The sequence below is a fragment of the Gymnodraco acuticeps genome, unplaced genomic scaffold (genome assembly GCF_902827175.1).
Source record: "Gymnodraco acuticeps unplaced genomic scaffold, fGymAcu1.1, whole genome shotgun sequence".
Classification (NCBI taxonomy): Eukaryota; Metazoa; Chordata; class Actinopteri; order Perciformes; family Bathydraconidae; genus Gymnodraco; species Gymnodraco acuticeps.
This window is the reverse complement of record NW_022991154.1, coordinates 5,078,486-5,095,753: the sequence shown is the minus strand read 5'-3', so window position 1 is coordinate 5,095,753 and position 17,268 is coordinate 5,078,486. Positions and strand designations below refer to the sequence as shown.

Here is a 17,268-nt window from a genome sequence, read left to right as displayed (position 1 = left end):
CGGGGGCCCGTTAATACCGGGGCTCGGTACCCATCCCTAGTTTTAATTATTACATCATCAATATTACATTTCAAACAACCAAGTACTTGGTATCTCACAAAGAGCAAGTGGCTAGTGCTGCTAAGAACGTATACCTGGTGATGGTGGTGGCTCTTCGCTGCAGGATCTGGTCGATGTCCTCCTAGCAGAAGCGATTGCCTTCGTCGTTCTCGTCCATGATGGCGGCGTAGGCTCCTTTCCTCAGCAGGTCCTCGATCTCCTTCTTGGAGAACTGCTGGACCGGCTAAAGGCGACGCAGAGAGACATTTACACAAGTGGATTTAGAAAACTCTTTTCGAAAATAAACTAATCGTACTGCAACAGCGACTGACCCAAAAATGACTTGGCATCTAGAAATCCATCCATCCATCTTCTCCCGCTTATTCGTGGTCGGGTCGCGGGGGTAGCAGTTCCAGCAGAGAGCCCCAAACTTTCTTTTCCCTGGCGACATCAACCAGCTCTGACTGGGGGATCCCAAGGCGCTCCCAGGCCAGCGAAGAGATATAATCCCTCCACCTGGTCCTAGGTCTACCCCTTGGTCTCTTCCCAGCTGGATGTGCCTGGAACACCTCCCTAGGGAGGCGCCCAGGTGGCATCCTAACTAGGTGCCCGAACCACCTCAACTGGCTCCTTTCGACGCGAAGGAGGAGCGGTTCAACTCCGAGTCCCTCCCTGATGACCGAACTTCTCACCTTATCCCTAAGGGAGACACCAGCCACCCTGCGGAGAAAACCCATCTCGGCCGCTTGTATCCGCAATCTCGTTCTTTCGGTCATGACCCATCCTTCATGACCATAGGTGAGGGTAGAAATATGACAGATTTTCTTTTACTCACCCCCTTGTTGTTGCCTTCTTTGTTCCCACTCATGCTCTATAGCAGTGGTTCTCAACTGGTGGGTCGCGACCCAAAAGTGGGTCGCGGACCCGTTAGGAGTGGGTCGCGGATGTGTGAGTGAAAAAAAAAAAAAATTGAATTGAATTTTTTTTTTGGGGGAAAAAGTCAAACTTTTATTTTGAAGGCCCGATTTTCTTACGCTGTGCTGTGCATGCAGTCGGCGTTGGACAGGAAGTACCGGAGACCATAAACGGCTTTGAAAACTTCTGTCACGTAGTGATCATCCTCTCAATAAAATATCTTTGCTGATGTTTTTTCGAGTCTTCTGGCCAATCAGAATCAAGATTGTTGCCGGAAGTCCCCACGGAGAATAACTTTGCTGTAGAACTCTTCTTTATACATCCATGGGTACAACTTCAGATAGAAATGAACACATAGAAATATGAGCCCCGGTCTGATGATTGACAGGTCACAGAACAATTGGAGCTATCTACCCTTACCCACAATTTGAAGTAAGTCACACAGACTATCTCCTCTTTACTCTTCTCGCAGCAAGATGTCAGATAAAGTGAAAAACAAACAATGGCATACAATATTAACATGTCGGGTAGTAATACATCTATTTATTTTCTTCTCAGAGTGTACCAGAATGCATAGTTTATGTTAGTATTTCTAAAAATCTCCTGGGGGAGAATCCCCCCAGACCCCCCTGCTTGGGTTCGGTTTTCAGCATGTGTGCCTTTTTATATAGTTCAGCTTTGATTCCATCATCTCATTAAACCTTTTTTAAAAGCATACTTTAGTTCTGTGAAGGGATATAAGGGATATATGCACTGTACTTCACTTACATTAATATTGTATGCTGAAAAGCGTATATATTACAGCACGTTTTTTGTTGAATAGATTTGAGTGCTTCAAAATGTTGGGTCGCGCGATGTATTGACCAAGTAAAAAGTGGGTCCCGAGGCCTGACCAGTTGAAACCCACTGCTCTATAGGACAGCACGGTCCAGCCCGAGCTTCAGACTAGCTTTATCCAGCATTTCCCTCGCATAGGAGTTCCTAGTGATCAGACGGTACACCGTTCACCGCCTTAGACTGGCCAATACGATGACACCGAGCTTGAAAAACCTTTTTAAATGCATGTTGTCTAAATGGAGATCGGCTAAGCTAACTCCGTATATGCTCCGATCGTCCACACTCACAACGGCCTATACAGACATAAATAAACCAGCGACTGTATTCGCCACCATGACACAGACAGTCTATGGTTTATAATTGTTTAACTTTTGTCTAGTTTCTGAACAGATATGAGGAGCTGTGAGCTTGACTGCTAACAGCTGATGTTGTTTTTCTGCGGTTCTCATCGAAGATGACGTCGCAGCTCCGCCTACACTGCGTTACTGCCCCAGCTACTAAACTAATGGACATTTATTTTTTATTTAACCAGATAAAAGCATTGAGATACAATCTCATTTCAATGCTGACCTGGCCAAGAAGGCAGCAACGTTACACATAACAAACATAAAAAATACAGAGAACATAACTAAGAAAACAAAAAAATGAAATGCGCCATAAAGTAAGCCAGTCCTAACAAGGCCTAACGAGGCCTAGCCATACCGAGCGAGGCCGAGTAGTGGAAATGCGCCATAAGAGGCCGACTACAAAAGGTAGACTTATGGCGCGTTTCCACTGCAGCGGGGTAGCCCCGTTTAAGCGTCCCTAAGCGTCCTCGCTCATGCCTCGGGCTGCCTCGCTGGCCGTCCGAGGCCGTGGCGCATTTCCATTACAGTTTAGGACCTGGGGTAGCAACGCAGTGTAGGCGGGGCGATCGGCTTCACATTTCGAGTTGTTCCGTCGAGCTCCCGCTGGATTTTATCATCCCCAATGAGATGTAGGAACGTCGTCACCTCCTCGGTCGACCACGGTGTGCTTTTCTTTTACGTTGCCATTTTTGTAGCTCCTCCGTTTACAAAAATGCTGTTTATAAAAATGCTGCACGCTTGCTTCTAGATATATGCGACGCTAGGATGAACTCGCGCACAATCTTGTGACGATTCTCTCTGACCAATCAGCAGTCGAGAGTGTTGACGTCACTAGTTCAGCCCTGGCCTGATAGAACCACGATTTTATGGGGCCGGTAAAAGAGGGAAAAGTACCCGCTAGCCGGTGCTACGCTATATGGAAAGGCCACCAAAAACTGGCCTGGCCGCTTGAGGACGATTAAGGACGCTTAAACGGGGGTACCCGCTGCAGTGGAAATGCGCCATTAATGGATGATTAATGAATCTTGATGACATCAATGAGCAGTCCCAATAGATGCTGTTGTATAAAAATAAATAGAATAGGTCAGAATTGCTTCTATTTTGTGTTGGATGATTTGTTTTATTGATTGCTGATGGATGTTAAGATATGTTTTACAATTATAACAAAAAGATTATTGTAATCAAAAAGTTTACAAATCGTAGTTTTAATAAAATGACTAGCAATATAGGATTTATTCAACAGCGGTAAAGCATTAAGTTGCTAAATTAACGTATACTGAACTGGAAAACAACTTATCACTATTTAGGAAAAGGACCTGATCAGAAGGCAGGGCTCGACATTAAGGGCTGCCCGATGGCCCTATCTATATCTATATATATCTAGTATTTAGCTCGGGCAATGAAGCCTCACCTGCTGGTTGCCCGATCGGGCAATCTATTATGCCAGTATCATGCAGCTCGGGGATCAGTAATGAGTGACCCGACAGTAAAACTAAACATATCTATAACTACAGTAGTTCAGGTAGTTTGAGAGGTAATTAAAATAGCTACGTGTGATATTCTAACCTGAAGTGTGTGTTTTGTCCGCTCACCGCTGCATGTGATTATGCAGAGCTGCGTGTCGACTAGTCAGCAGCAGCAGCTGATCTCTCTCCCGTCAGATTAGACTTCACTCGCGTTTATGTCCATATCGATCAGATCCAGCTAATGATATGACTACCTGCTTATTAAAAGACACCTAAACAATAAGTGTCGCTATGCAACTGGGTGAGGCCACAAAGTATAGCGCAGCATTATGCATTTGTTTACATGCCCACCGGAACCCCGAGGCATTACCAACAGATCAACGCACAATCAACCCACACAGGACATCTCTTTCTCCACATTAAGTGTTAGACATTAGAATTGACTCTTCTTGTCTGTCACATAAGTGGTGCAACTGAAGCGGTATTGCTCTAAAGGGAAATTATTTTGACCGAAGAGATTTAGATTTGCCGGCTAACGGGAACTCTGACGTCCCATTTTGTGTGCTTCGCGGATGCGCTCGGCTCCTCTCGACTGCTGCTCGGGTCTGCTCAGTCAGCTTCCGGATGAGGAGGCATTCGTTCGACCAACTTACAGTAGATAACATTACAAACATTTTTAACAGGGGCCATAATAGTGTGTAATAATGTGATAATGTTTGTTTTCGCAGTTATAGCCTCAACAGAGCAGGCAAAAATAATTGCAGACTCTTCACACCCTGGACACTTCCTGTTTGCTCTTCTGCCCTCCGGTAGACGCTATATTCAATCAAGGACAAACCGACTGAAAAACAGTTTCTACCCCAGAGCCATACGAGAACTGAACACCGTCAAACGCTGAACTGAACAATTACAACTGCACTACTTTTTAATAGTTGTATTAACTTATTAACTGATCGACATCAGAGATGCAAAATATCATCCCTGTGTTTTTTATATTGTAAACTGTATTTAAATAATGTGCGGGCATGTATGCATGTTGGTATGGATGTGTGAGCATATGTTTATGTGTGTATATATGTTTATATTTATTCGTTTTATGTGGAAATGCACTGCGAGGATTGCTTTTTTTAAATTTCGTTGTACCTGGTGCGATGACAATAAAGGAATTATATTCTATTATAACTGAATGTAATGTTTTCTACGTTTTTACATCTGGGAAGGCATTTGCCTTCATCAGATGGAAAGTGTCTTGACCAACAACTTAAGTATTTCTTATATGCAGGGCGTGCAAGCGAGCAAACACAAACAAGAACAAACAAGTGAAATTAAGAATAAAATTGAACAATATAATATTGTGGTGGTTCATCTTATAATTCAGTCTAGAGAATGCACCAGACAGCATCTAAGACCAGCAAAAATCTAAATGTTCTAGAATCTAGGGGGAGGCCCCCCAAACCCTTCGTGCGTCATTTAGTCCGCGAGCATTTTTCAGGGCCATCTCCCAAAATCCTTAATGTCATGCACTGGAAGGGTTGACTAGTACAGCAACCATTGGTAGCCTAGATGTTACACCTGAAAGAAAGATAAGGAAACAAGAGAAGACAGGAGGACAAACATCCTCTTAAAAGTCTCATGTCATGGCCATTTCTACTGATCATAATTCCATTGTTGAGGTCTACTAAAATAGATTTATATTGTGCAATTTTCCAAACTCACATTGGTTTCCTCATACAGCATCTCTGTAAAGTATGTGTATTCACTGTCCTAAACGGCTTGTTGGAGCTCCTGCCCCCCCCTCCCTGTGAGCCCAGTGTGCTCTGATTGGTCGGGACGTTGAGAGGCTCGTTGCTGCGATCTGCTGCGAGGAGCGGAAGCCTGTCTGCGCGGAGTTCCCTTGGAGGGGGGAGGGAACTGCGCGCAGCAGTTCCCTACCAGCAGCGGGATCAATCCAAAAATTAAATTAAAATCTAAAAGCGTGTGGCAGTAGCCGCAGAGGGGAGGATAGGTGAATGTATTTGTTAAAGTTGGTTTGATTACACCATTCCGACAACGCCACCTTGGGAGTTTCACCCAAGGAAATATTAACACTTCTTTCAGTTATAGAGAGGACACATAGGTTCGAATACTAATGGGGCAGGAGACGCGGTTTCAAGTTATCAAAAATATACAATTTTATTTGGCACAAGTCACTAGTTAAAATGCAGTTAAAAACAGTCGCACAGGGCTGTAGCACAAAGGGGAAAAATGAATTGGGGGCTGAGGCTTACCAGTGGGGGGATAGGGTCGACGAGTGAGTGGAAGGATCCCCAAACAAACCAAACTTAAATCACCCCAGTCATACGTGCAGGAAATCAAATCCCGGGGGAGCACATCACACACAAAAGAAGAGAGGAAAACCACCACCTTGGACACCAGCACCACCACCGTCAGCTCTCAGTAACTAAGTAGGGAAACAAAGAGGGAAACGCAGTTAATGGGGGCTAAATACGTAAATCAAAGTAATCAACAAACACAATATCAAATATGTTCTCATAAGCAGATGATAACTTGTGTAAACATTTAAGAATAAAACAAATCAAAAGAGAAAAGGTTCAGTTAAACAAAATAAACAACTAGAATAAAATAAACAAACTAATTTAAATCAAGTTGGCCAAAGTAAGGACAAGTTATAGAGGGAGTTAGCCCCAGAGTTCAGTGACTTCCACACTTTGAGTGTCGGCCCAAGCAAGGCAGCAGGAAGGCGTGCAGTTAAAGCAGCACTTTAACTGGTGAGCGAGCCTCCGCAGTAGGCTACTATGTTTTGCTTATTGACTAGTTTGTTGTATTGTGTACAAACTAGTGATTTAAATCTTTAAAGCTACAGCACCCTCCTTGTAACGACCCACCCTGTCCCACAAGGTCTAATACTGTCTCTGTGCTTAAACTTCTTCAGTGACGATCCTGGCCATACTGTGGAGTGGAGCATGTGGTTTGCTGGGCACTTTTTGCATGCAGATATGGGTGATTTGCAGTGAGTGTTGATTGGATACAGCTACACGTGGTGATATTGTGGTTTTGGGGAAACCCTCAGCAGTTGGCCAGAAGTCTCTTGTGAGCATGTCACCACCAGGGGGCACCCTATAAAAGGTTTCTAGCTGGCTGTCTCTTGTTTGTTGGTACACAGACCCGCCCCACTTGCGTGTATGCTTCCGCCACCGGTAGGTATGTTGCAGTAGTATGGAAGATGTTGTGTAATTGCATGCGTGTCCACCTACACTCCTGAATCAGCCAACATACATGTCTTTGATTTCATAGCAAAGGTTTGTCTGGAAAACCTGTGATTCTCATGGTTTCTTGCTTTTTAAGGGTCAATGTTCTTTCTTAGAACCAAGGAGAAGCCCCTCAATGCAGTGCGCAATGCCTCAATGAGGGTTAGGGTTAGAACCTCTCCTACTAAATTAAAATAAAATAGTATATGACGTAATTTAAATTAAATACAGGGTTTTAATTTAAAGCAGTTTTATTCTGAAAAAACCGGAAGTTCACATTAACTATTAACTTAACACTTTTATTCAGAAAATTCTTCATTTCCGGTTAGCATTAGCATGTGGCTAACGTTTTGAAAACCGTGAATTGAAGGTAAAATGACATGTGATGTTGTACACTAAACACACTGGGATTAACACTCATTTATTGACGCTGAAATAACGTTTATCAGGGAATGTTTAAAAAACCAAAGACATCAGAATTATATATATATTAATAATATAAGATAATACGTAACTTTTGTGGCTGGGTAAGTACACAACACGGGAGTCGGGACGTCACGTGCCTCAAAGGTTGAGCTCCCGCCCACGTTGCCAACATAGTTGGCAGGCAAATCAATACTTAGGCAACAAATAGCCTGTAGGCATGGTAAAATACAGCTAAAACCTAAGATCAAGAAAAGGAAAGGCAAAACGGTAGCAAACTAATCCTAAAATAAATGGAGAAAGGAGATTAGAAATGGTATAAAGATGTATATGAATGTCCTTCAATGTACATACAATTAATCTCCTACCTCTGATGCAAACGCACCCACTCAAATATCACCTCACTGGACACCTCCGCAACTGTGATTCTTTACACAGTCTCTGCTGGGGCTGTCAAGAAGCCTGGCGTTTACAGGCCACATGTTAACAATTTAGTGGTACACTGAATGTTACAAGTCCTAACAGCAGCTTCACATACCTCGTATAGGGGGAATACACGCCCATCAGCCAGACAACGATGACTGGAACTAGAACACTCGTAATAGTCACAGCTGATTTGGGTGAGGTGTGAGTGGGCATTTAAAGTGTGGCGGGAGATGCTGAACTACGTACAGCTGCGGCGTTTTCCTTGGAAAGGCCAGCTGACTAAAGAAGGGGGGTGTCTTAAAGGGGCAGTGGCGAACCAGCCACGTGAAGAAATGATCTGACAGCTAATCCAGTAGCGCCGGCTACATAGGCTATACAATTTAAAGTATGAGAGCACTCTCATAATAACGTAACACAATCAGAGACTGGATATATCCCCCCCCCCCTCTCTGGTCGCTGAAATGGGGAATTGAAATTACGGGCCAAAAGTTGTATTTACAAGTAGGCTATTAAAAGTAAGCAGAGGACACCAAACCAACTGAGACCCGTCTGTCCGCCGCAACTACACTGTAAAAAAATATTTTGGATTTTAGTTCCTTTAACTCATTTATGTGAGTCAGGTCACCTACATTTGACCAAAAAGTTGAGACAACTAGAAACGTCAAGTTTTAATCCATTCAACTTGTCTGTGAAATTAAAATAGTACACTCAATTCAGAATGATTAGTTTGCTCAGCTTTTGCACATGCGCAGAATACTGCCCCTGCAAAATTGCGTGTGTCAACCCGTGCATCCAGCATCCTCCCTCATGGAACGAATTCAAAACTAAGCCTGCGCGGTGCGGTTGAAATTGTGAATAATTACAAAAGGTGAGTTAATAATTTATTTTTTCCGAGTTTAATGTTTAAATGTACCTATATGTATGTATGTATAACGTTTATTAGAGGCAAAACCTAACTAGCCACGGTGGCCGTGTTTCTCCTCTTCGTTAGTGTAGCTAGCTAACGTTAGCTAGCAAGTGAATTCAGTCGTTGCAAGAGCCAAAATGTGCATGGGGGTTTCAGAATGGTTTAGTTTCCTGGGATATATTCAAGATTCAACATCTGTATTGGCCATGTACATGCTTCACACATACTCGGAATTTGTATAGGGCAGTGGTTCTCAAACTTTTTCACCTTGCCTGCTACTTTCAAAATGACCAACGGTTAACTGGGGGGGGGGGGGGTTGCGGGGGTGCTATGGCGTTTACTAGGGATGCTCCGATCAAACAAAAACAACAAATTATTACATTCAGACTAACTACTTATAGTAGATGAAGTACATCATTCAAAAGAAGTTTAGATTCACTTTGGATAATAACACGGGAGAAACGGAGGCTCTATTTCCCTCTTTCTCCTGACAGCCAGTCAGTTTCAGACTCATGCAGCTCGCTAATCCGGTAATGAGTGACCCGACAGTGAAGAATAAACATATTTATAACTAGTTTAGCTTGTTCCAGAGGTAGATAAAATAGTTAAGTGTGTAACTTGGAAGGGTGTGTGTGTGTTGCTCCGCTCAACGGTCCCTCACAACGGGAGGACCTGCGGCGGTGATTATGTAGAGCTGCGTGTCTCCGTCACCTCTGTCTTTCTGCTTCACACACGTTGCATAGAGCTATTTTATTGTCTTATCAGGACACCTTGAACTGCCACAACGGTGAAGCCATTTTGGTGAGCTTGTTTTGCCGCGAGCAGAGAAAAGTCTCATGTACCCCTGCATAGGCTTCTCTCCCCATGACAATGATTTTTAACCATTATTACCATTATCCAGGGGGTATATAAACACTCCTGTGCCCGGCCTGGAGCATCCCTGACTGGGTCCTATTTAATGACACGTCCCCCCCCCATTTAAAAGTGCCTTTCCCCCTATGAATCACTGTTATCACACCCAAGCCCAGCACCTGGGCTGCTGCAGGCAGGGGACCTGCTGGAAGTCCCAGGGCTTTTGGTAATTGAGACACCCCAACCAACTAACATTACAGTAACATGGTCACATCTCCTCAACCCCAATTCAGCTAGCAATAGGGGAAAACACAGGCAATTAATTTCAGTGCTTTTATTTTTTTGTGTGCACTAATGTTAAACCACCTTGACTTTTTTTCTTTTTTTCACAGGAAGTGTAAAGGGAGAGGACCATTCCATTGTAGAACTAGGTAATCCTATGAAGTGGAAATGTAAGTTCTGCACGTTTTCTTCAGCTAACCAGCGTAGTATAATAAGGCACTATAAGTTGAAACACGGACATTATGGTAGGTATTGTCCTTTGCCTTGCATCTACAGTGACTGTGTGTGCTCTTTCAAGACACAAGTAGCCCTCAAGAATCATTTACTGAAGCATGAAACAGTGACTCTGAGACCTCAAGATACTGTTGCTCGTGGATCTCAAAATAATATTGTGACTTATCGACTACATTGTGAATTATGTGATTTCTCTGAGCCCTGTACACTTAAAGAATACTTTGTTCATTTTGGAGTTCATTTGAAAAACAAGGAAACTGAAGTGCCCTTTTCAGCAATGTCTATTTCATTCTAATGTGTATTCCACCTTTAGAGCACATAAAAGTAGATATCACTGCTCTTCCGAATTGAAAGATTTAAGGGCCGAGTTAATTTATGATTGTGATCCACCAGCTGCAATCAGTGGGGAATGTAATGTAACGGCACCAATAGACATTGATGTCTCACAAGAGGATGTCTCACATGATGAATTTGAACATGTTAGTGGAGAGTCAGTTAAGCTTAAACTTGCATCCTTATTCTTACGTATGCAGACACTCTTGCATGTCTCCAAGTCAGCTACACAAGAAATAGTTGATGAACTATATGAAATTGGTACTCTAGCTGGAGAGTGCACCAAGACATCTATTGAAAATGTATTAAGGCAGCACCTTAGCGTTGATAACAGAGGCTATACAGGGAACAAATCCTCTTGGTTTTCTTTCAAGGAGTGGCCCTTTTGGCACTGATCACAAAAGGTCAACTTTTTTCAAAGATAATTTCCCTGTCATTGAGCCAGTAGAATATGTCCTAGATGCAGACCGGAAAAAAACGTTTGTATATGTGCCCATATTGAGTGTGCTAACTGAGTTGCTAAACAGGAATGATATCCTTGACAAAGTGTTAGCTGAAGAATCTTGTTCAAAGTTGCAGTCTGGTCAATTTAAGTCATTTCGTGACGGCTTGTTTTTCAAAGAAAATCCTCTGCTCTCTGGAGATGAGTTATCAATTGCTGTTGGTTTGTATATAGATGATTTTGAGGTTTGTAACCCATTAGGCACCTCCAGAAAAAAACATAAAGTGTGTGCCTTGTATTGGGTAATTGCCAATCTACCGATCAAATATAGATCAGCTCTGTCATCTATTTACCTTGCCCTTTTCTGTAAGAGTGACGATTTAAAAACATTTGGGTACACTAAAATTCTAGATCCACTTTTGAAAGATCTACAGATACTTGAAAACCAAGGAGTTTTTATCCAGCGGTTGGGGGCAAATATTAAAGGGACAGTGCTTTTTGTCTCTGCAGATAACTTGGGAGCTCATTCTCTTGCTGGTTTTCAGGAGTCGTTTAATGTAGATAAGTTTTGTAGATTTTGTTTGGCAAGTCGTAAGGATATTCAGACTACTGAAATAAGAGGTGATTAATTTCCTCTCAGGACTAAATTGTCCTATGAAGCTTGTGTTTCGGAGCTCAAACAAAATGCAGATCTCACAAGTGTAAATGGTGTTAAAAGGGACTGTGTTTTAAACAGGTTGACCTATTTTCACACTGTAACAGGGTTCCCACCTGATGTTCTACATGACCTATTAGAGGGAATTGTGCCTGTTGAACTTAGCTTGTGTCTGAGCAAATTGATTCATGATAAATACTTCACACTTGCTGAATTGAACACTGCCATTCAGAGATTCCCATATTCATTCTCGGATAAGACTAACAAACCCCAGAGACTAAGTCAGACTTTCAGAGTTAATGGAACAATTGGGGGAAATGGACACGAGAACTGGACTCTATTAAGGCTACTGCCCTTGATAGTTGGTCAACTGGTTCCAGAAAATGACAAAACGTGGAGGGTACTTCTTGAACTAAAGGACATTGTAGAAATCTTATCCTCCTCTGTGTTTACAACTGAGTCGCTGTGCTATTTGGAGTATAAAATCTCAGTCCATAGGCAGTTGCTGCAGGATGCATTTCCTGATTTGAAGTTAAGACCAAAACATCATTTTGTCGAACATTATCCATACCTCATCCGATGCTTTGGACCTTTGCTTGACTGTTGGACGATCCGTTTCGAAGCCAAGCATAGTTTTTTCAAGAAAGCTGTCCGTGATGTAAACAATTTCAAGAATATTTTGCTCACATTGGCCAAGAGACACCAACTCATGCTGGCTTACTACCTGGACATGCCCAGCCTTTTTAAGCCCCCTGTGGAAGCTGGCAATGTATCTTTTGTGTCTCCAGACATTTTGGATAACTCTGTCAAACAAGCTATCAAGTTCAAGTATAAAGATGTTTCATCTGTGTCTCTTGCTACCAGTGTCTCTCTGCATGGCACAAAATACGCTGAGGGGATGTTTTTATCTATTGGTACCACAAGTGGGCTCCCTGATTTTGGGAAGATTCTCAAAGTACTGATTGTTGGAGACAAGGCCTCATTCATTATTGAGCCTTTTTCAGCCTGGTACGTGGAGCACCTGAGATGCTACGAACTTACCAAGAAACCTTCCACAGACCTCCTAGTTGCAGAGCCAGAAGAATTGAACAGTTACTCCCCACTGTCCCCCTACCTTCTGCAAGGAAGACTCCTGATCTCACCTAAGGTGTTCCTAATACATTGAGGTATTAACCCTGTTATTCCCTATTCGTATTTCCCTATTCTCCTTCCCCGTCTACCTGCCAGCCTGTCTGTCCTGGATTCCTGCTTGCCTGTCTGTCTCCCAGATTTCCTACCTGTCGTCGTTGTTCCCCTCGTACCATCGTTATCTGTCGGTTTATTCTGTCAGTGCTTTGACTGTAAAAATTTTTTTCCAGTAAAGCCTGTTTGTTCACCAAAACTTGCCATTGTCTCTGTCTGCGTTTGGGTCCTGCTTAACCCGACCGTAACACACATGCCTGAGTTACCTAATGTTCATATTCTCTTTTCTCCCAGCTCTCTCCTCTATTGAACAGCCAGCATGTTGCTTCACGTCATCCTTGCAGATGACAACATACAGAGAGTTCGAATTGAAAGTCTTCCGGAGACAGTTGATGAACTGAAGACCATACTGAAGAACCACCTCACCCTGGAGGGTGAGATGGTCATCCAGTTTCAAGATCCTGAATTCAACAATGAGTTCTGCAACTTGACGGACATATCGGAGCTACCCAGAGAAAGGCTTAAACTGAAGATCATTATGTCAGACTACACATTGGACACAGGGAGTTTGGACACTTCCAGTGGGTCATCAGGAGAGACGTCTGGTCGTTCAAAACACTGGCCTGATCCATTCACCATACCCAGCTTTTCCTATGACATTGAGTTGAAGCTCAGGCGAAGAAATGAAGCTTATGAAAAGGATGGTTCCTTGTTCGCTCCCACCAATGATGTCAAGACTGACATTCTTGACAAGGTTGGGCGAGCCATGTACGACTTCAATGCATATCCAACTCCAAAACAAGTTCAAGATGTTGCCAAAGCCCTGGTTGAAAAACATCCATGCTTAAAAGAGCCAGGATCCACACAGGGATGGTACTGCTGGAAGTTTAGCCTCAGTTTTAAGATGGGAAACCTGCGTCAGAAGTATCGTATTGCTGGATGTCCTGAGCTTACAATCAACCGCAAGAGGTCAGCAGGTCAGGAAACCAGAAAGATGAAGAAAGCAAAGCGGGCCGAGATCAATTTCCTCCCAGATTTTCCGCAAGGTAGAACTCCCAACAGCCTTGAAGAGGAGAGAATAACTCTGCAAGATGAGGTAAAGAAGAAGAAGCCGGACTGTAATCTGATAGATTCACTGATGGGCAGGTCCTTTGCGCTGCGGAGACAGGAAATTGTTGAGAAGGAGCCACTTGTGGCGGAGGTTGAAAGCAGATGGCCAGCATTGTTTTCAGAAAGACAAGTGAGTATAAAGCTTTCACATGTACACCCCCTCTTTATAATTGAAGAATAATTTTTAAAGAATTGTTTATTTGTCATACAGCTTTGACACATCAACACATGCGTGCAGTGGGAGGCGACACATCAACACAAAACACAAATACACATGCACAATGAAATGTGTTCTCTGCTTTTCACCCATCTGTGCTGTCCTTCGTCCAAGGGCAGCCAGGAGCAGTGGGTGTCTGCAGGGGCCGCTCCCTGTCCAATCTTGGGTCAGGGACGAACAGGAGAGCAATCTATTCTTCTGAATGTTTTAATATTGGGGTTCTGTTTTGGTCCTTACAGATTGCTGCTGAGTTCACGCGTCTTGTGGCTGCTGACCTCCCCAAGTCCTTCCTTTCTGGACTCGACCGGCATTTGCCAAGACTGCTCGAGTTGTACAAAGCACGAGAGAGACGCGACACAAAGATTCACAGTCTGCTGGAGTCTCTGGATTCTGAAGTAAGTGAAGAAGTTGCTGTTGGATTGCTGTTAGATTGCTGCTAGACCGCCCCGTTAATACAGTGATGTCTTTACATGCCGGAGACCAAACTCTTTTATTTTTTATCTTGGTGAACATTTTAGTTTTTGAAAGACTAAGCTAATAAATATGGATTGAAGCAGAATATTTCGTTTGATAAAAACATGTTGTCTATGATGAAAATTATTACATCTATCTTTTTTACAATAAATGTTGACTTTTGGACTTTACAATGCCATAAAAACACATCCAAGCAACACATTAATGTAACAGATCACATGTAATATAGTCAGATCTATCGTGCTCTAGGTGGGCAGTGATATATAAGCCTATTCATTTAGCATTCACACAGTCGGTGATATTTTGCCAGCTGTCCTTTCTGCATTTGTCCGTTTAAACTGTGTTGCTTTTAGCCGGTTTATGATTTTAACTTCTTGGTTCTTACGATCCGCGAGCACCATGCTGTGATTGGTCAGTAGGCGGCGCTTTTGTACGAGTTGATCTGATATCACGAACATAACCTGCTCCGGAGCAGGTTAGGCGTTCAGCATAAGTTACCGCGTTGATCTATCCCAGTAAGAAGTGAACCACCTTCGTAGTACAGAAAACCCAGGGTTAAACCTGAAGTGACCTCGCTAACCTCAAATCCTGCTTCGTAGTACAGGCCCCTGGTCTTTCTAGTTTATTTTCTTGATGCCTGTTTTGATGTTTTTGCAGAACTCCAACCAGAACAGAAGGTCTGCAGCACTTCTTGGACTGCCATATTTCATGAAGGAGGATCCCTCCAACTTCATCAAGTTCTGCGAGGTACGTTTCAAACTTAATAAGAGATGAGTTCCTTAGTGTTAATGTAGCACCCACCTTGACAGGCCATGTTCTTGCAGATGAATTTCATCTGTTGCCATCAGGGCGTAGATATGCTCTACCTGCTCTTAAGACTAATCGCTTTTCAAAATCATTCATCCCCTCTGCACTCAAACTTATACATTCTTGGTAGGTTTTTTAACTTGACTATTTATTTATTTATTGTGATGCTATGGAACTACTTATTGTGTAAATTGGAATGATCCACATCTCTGCCCCCGGGTGTATCTATCTGTGTGTTTTCTTCCTGTATGTTCCTCCCTGTACATAACATAAGCTGCTCACAACCAATTGCCCCTCGCGGGATTAATAAAGTTGTTGATTGATTGATTAGTTATTCAATGTTTTCTGATATAATTCAGGCCACTGACTCAGAGGAGGCGGCAGCTGTAAACGGAGTGGATGTTGGCGTACTGATCGTCACAGAAGAACGGGAGCCGGCAGCCCTACCAAGGAATATTGCGGATGTTGCTGTGATCCTGGAGGGGCGCATTGTTTTGCGCAAGCTGCGAGATTTACCAACCGGCTTTGCTGTGCTGATGGGCATACTTTACAGCCTCAACATTGATTACCCTAAGGGACTGAAATATACCTTTGAGGTCATTCAGAAGGTAATCATGGACATTGGTGGAGGCACCTGCTCTGCTCGGGCTCATGGACTGCGAAACAAATTGCTTCAGGGCACAATATAGAGATGTGGTTCCCTTCCCTGTCTGGGTTCCACCTTAAGGTTATTTAATGTGGTTATTTGATGTGCTGCACAACTCCAAGGCAGCCAGCAAGACTTGTTCTGTTCCAGCTAAACTGCATTACAATTGTTTAACTATTTCCTTTTAAACAGGGTGCTGGATTTTCCCTCTGTTGTTAATTTTGGAATGATATGTTAGCTTGTTATTTTATGAAACGATAATATGTCTGTCAAGTATAGAGTGCCGCAGTGACGCGTCCTAAAACCCGGAAGTAAGCTGCACATGGGTTCCTTCGACAAAAAACAAATGCAATTTCTCCATAGGATTTTGGAAAATAGCTCGAAATAAGGTCTGTGGTTGAAACACGTTTAAGAGACAGATCACGTTTTGTTCATTCGGATAATCTCCACATGTCTACCCTACTTTTATAATTTTCTAATCATAAATATAATCGATAGATTTATGATTGATAGATTTATGATTAGAAAATTATGAAAGTAGGGTAGACATGTGGAGATTATCCGGATGAACAAAACGTGATCTGTCTCTTAAATGGGTCTCAACCCTGTGGTTGAGACCCATTTAAGAGACAGATCACGTTTTGTTCACCTTATTTCCAGCTATTTTCCAAAATCCTATGGAGAAATTGCATTGCGTTTTTGACGAAGGAACCGGAAGGAGTTTACATCCGGGTTTTAGGAAGTGTACTGTGGCACTCTATACATGTTTATACACTATACAGATTCGGTTAAAGGCACAACTTTTCATGTTTTTAAGTTTGGTTTGTTTGCAGTTGGATAGATGTTTCAAAGAAAGGCGTTGCCTTTAAACTTATATTACTCGAGGCATAGTTTGTTGTTCTATTAATAATGTGCTGCTGATGTTCCGCCTTGAGCTACTGCACTTTCAACGAAGTTACATTATGAATAAATGTATGTTTTTGATTGTTAATTGTTTCAGAAATTCACTTCACCAGTTTGAAAATGTTGGATTCGGTAGCCAGAGCAATTGTTAATTCAAAAAAGTTGTCTGAATTTAAGATTGCTAGACCAGACAACTTTCTATGTTCCCTGAACATAAAGTCAAGTTTAAACAACTTTAATAACTTTGTTGGTACTGCTAAAACGAATAAGTTGATGAGAATTAGGGTAGTCAGTTCATTCAGTGTTTTATTGACTACACAGTTTGTCAATTGAACTAATTATTCTAAGTTTAAGACACTTAAGGGTGAGTTGAGAGAATTTGAGAAAAGTTGTTGATGCAACAAAAATATTTGTTCATTTGACAAAAAAAAAGAAGTTCACCGAATGGTTTACTTGTTTTATTTAGAGTCCTGTGAACTTGGTTTTTTAAGTTGGAGAAACGTAATTGTAAGTTGAATTTACT

The 17,268-nt window shown here is 42.5% G+C and overlaps 1 protein-coding gene and 2 long non-coding RNA genes across 4 annotated transcripts in view; 1 reads left to right on the top strand and 2 right to left on the bottom strand.

Annotated features, from left to right (window-relative positions):
• Positions 1-649, bottom strand: part of LOC117560478 — a 2,623-nt gene extending 1,974 nt beyond the window's left edge. The window contains exons 1-2 of the long non-coding RNA XR_004571167.1: positions 372-649; positions 135-283 (exon numbers count right to left, since the gene is read on the bottom strand). This is a non-coding gene — a long non-coding RNA (uncharacterized LOC117560478). The remainder of the gene's footprint in view (positions 1-134; positions 284-371) is intronic.
• A 5,101-nt stretch (positions 650-5,750) lies between these two features.
• LOC117560585 lies at positions 5,751-7,894 on the bottom strand. The gene is made up of 3 exons (XR_004571193.1): positions 7,814-7,894; positions 7,644-7,737; positions 5,751-7,559 (listed from the first exon to the last, which is right to left on the bottom strand). It is a non-coding gene; the product is annotated as an uncharacterized LOC117560585 (long non-coding RNA).
• Positions 7,895-8,526: 632 nt separating this feature from the next.
• Positions 8,527-16,093, top strand: LOC117560584 (sterile alpha motif domain-containing protein 3-like). Of its 2 annotated transcripts, XM_034237507.1 has the most exons (7): positions 8,547-8,569; positions 9,853-9,912; positions 12,465-12,572; positions 12,883-13,828; positions 14,155-14,310; positions 15,047-15,136; positions 15,556-16,093. In XM_034237507.1, the coding sequence occupies exons 4-7, from the start codon at positions 12,908-12,910 to the stop codon at positions 15,883-15,885; spliced, it is 1,497 nt and encodes a 498-aa protein (XP_034093398.1). In that variant the 5' UTR covers positions 8,547-8,569; positions 9,853-9,912; positions 12,465-12,572; positions 12,883-12,907; the 3' UTR covers positions 15,886-16,093. The 2 variants fall into 2 exon arrangements, with proteins under 2 accessions (XP_034093399.1, XP_034093398.1); XM_034237508.1 differs by lacking the exon at positions 12,465-12,572 and having other exon boundaries at positions 8,527-8,569; positions 9,853-9,891.
• The last annotated feature ends 1,175 nt before the right edge of the window (positions 16,094-17,268 follow it).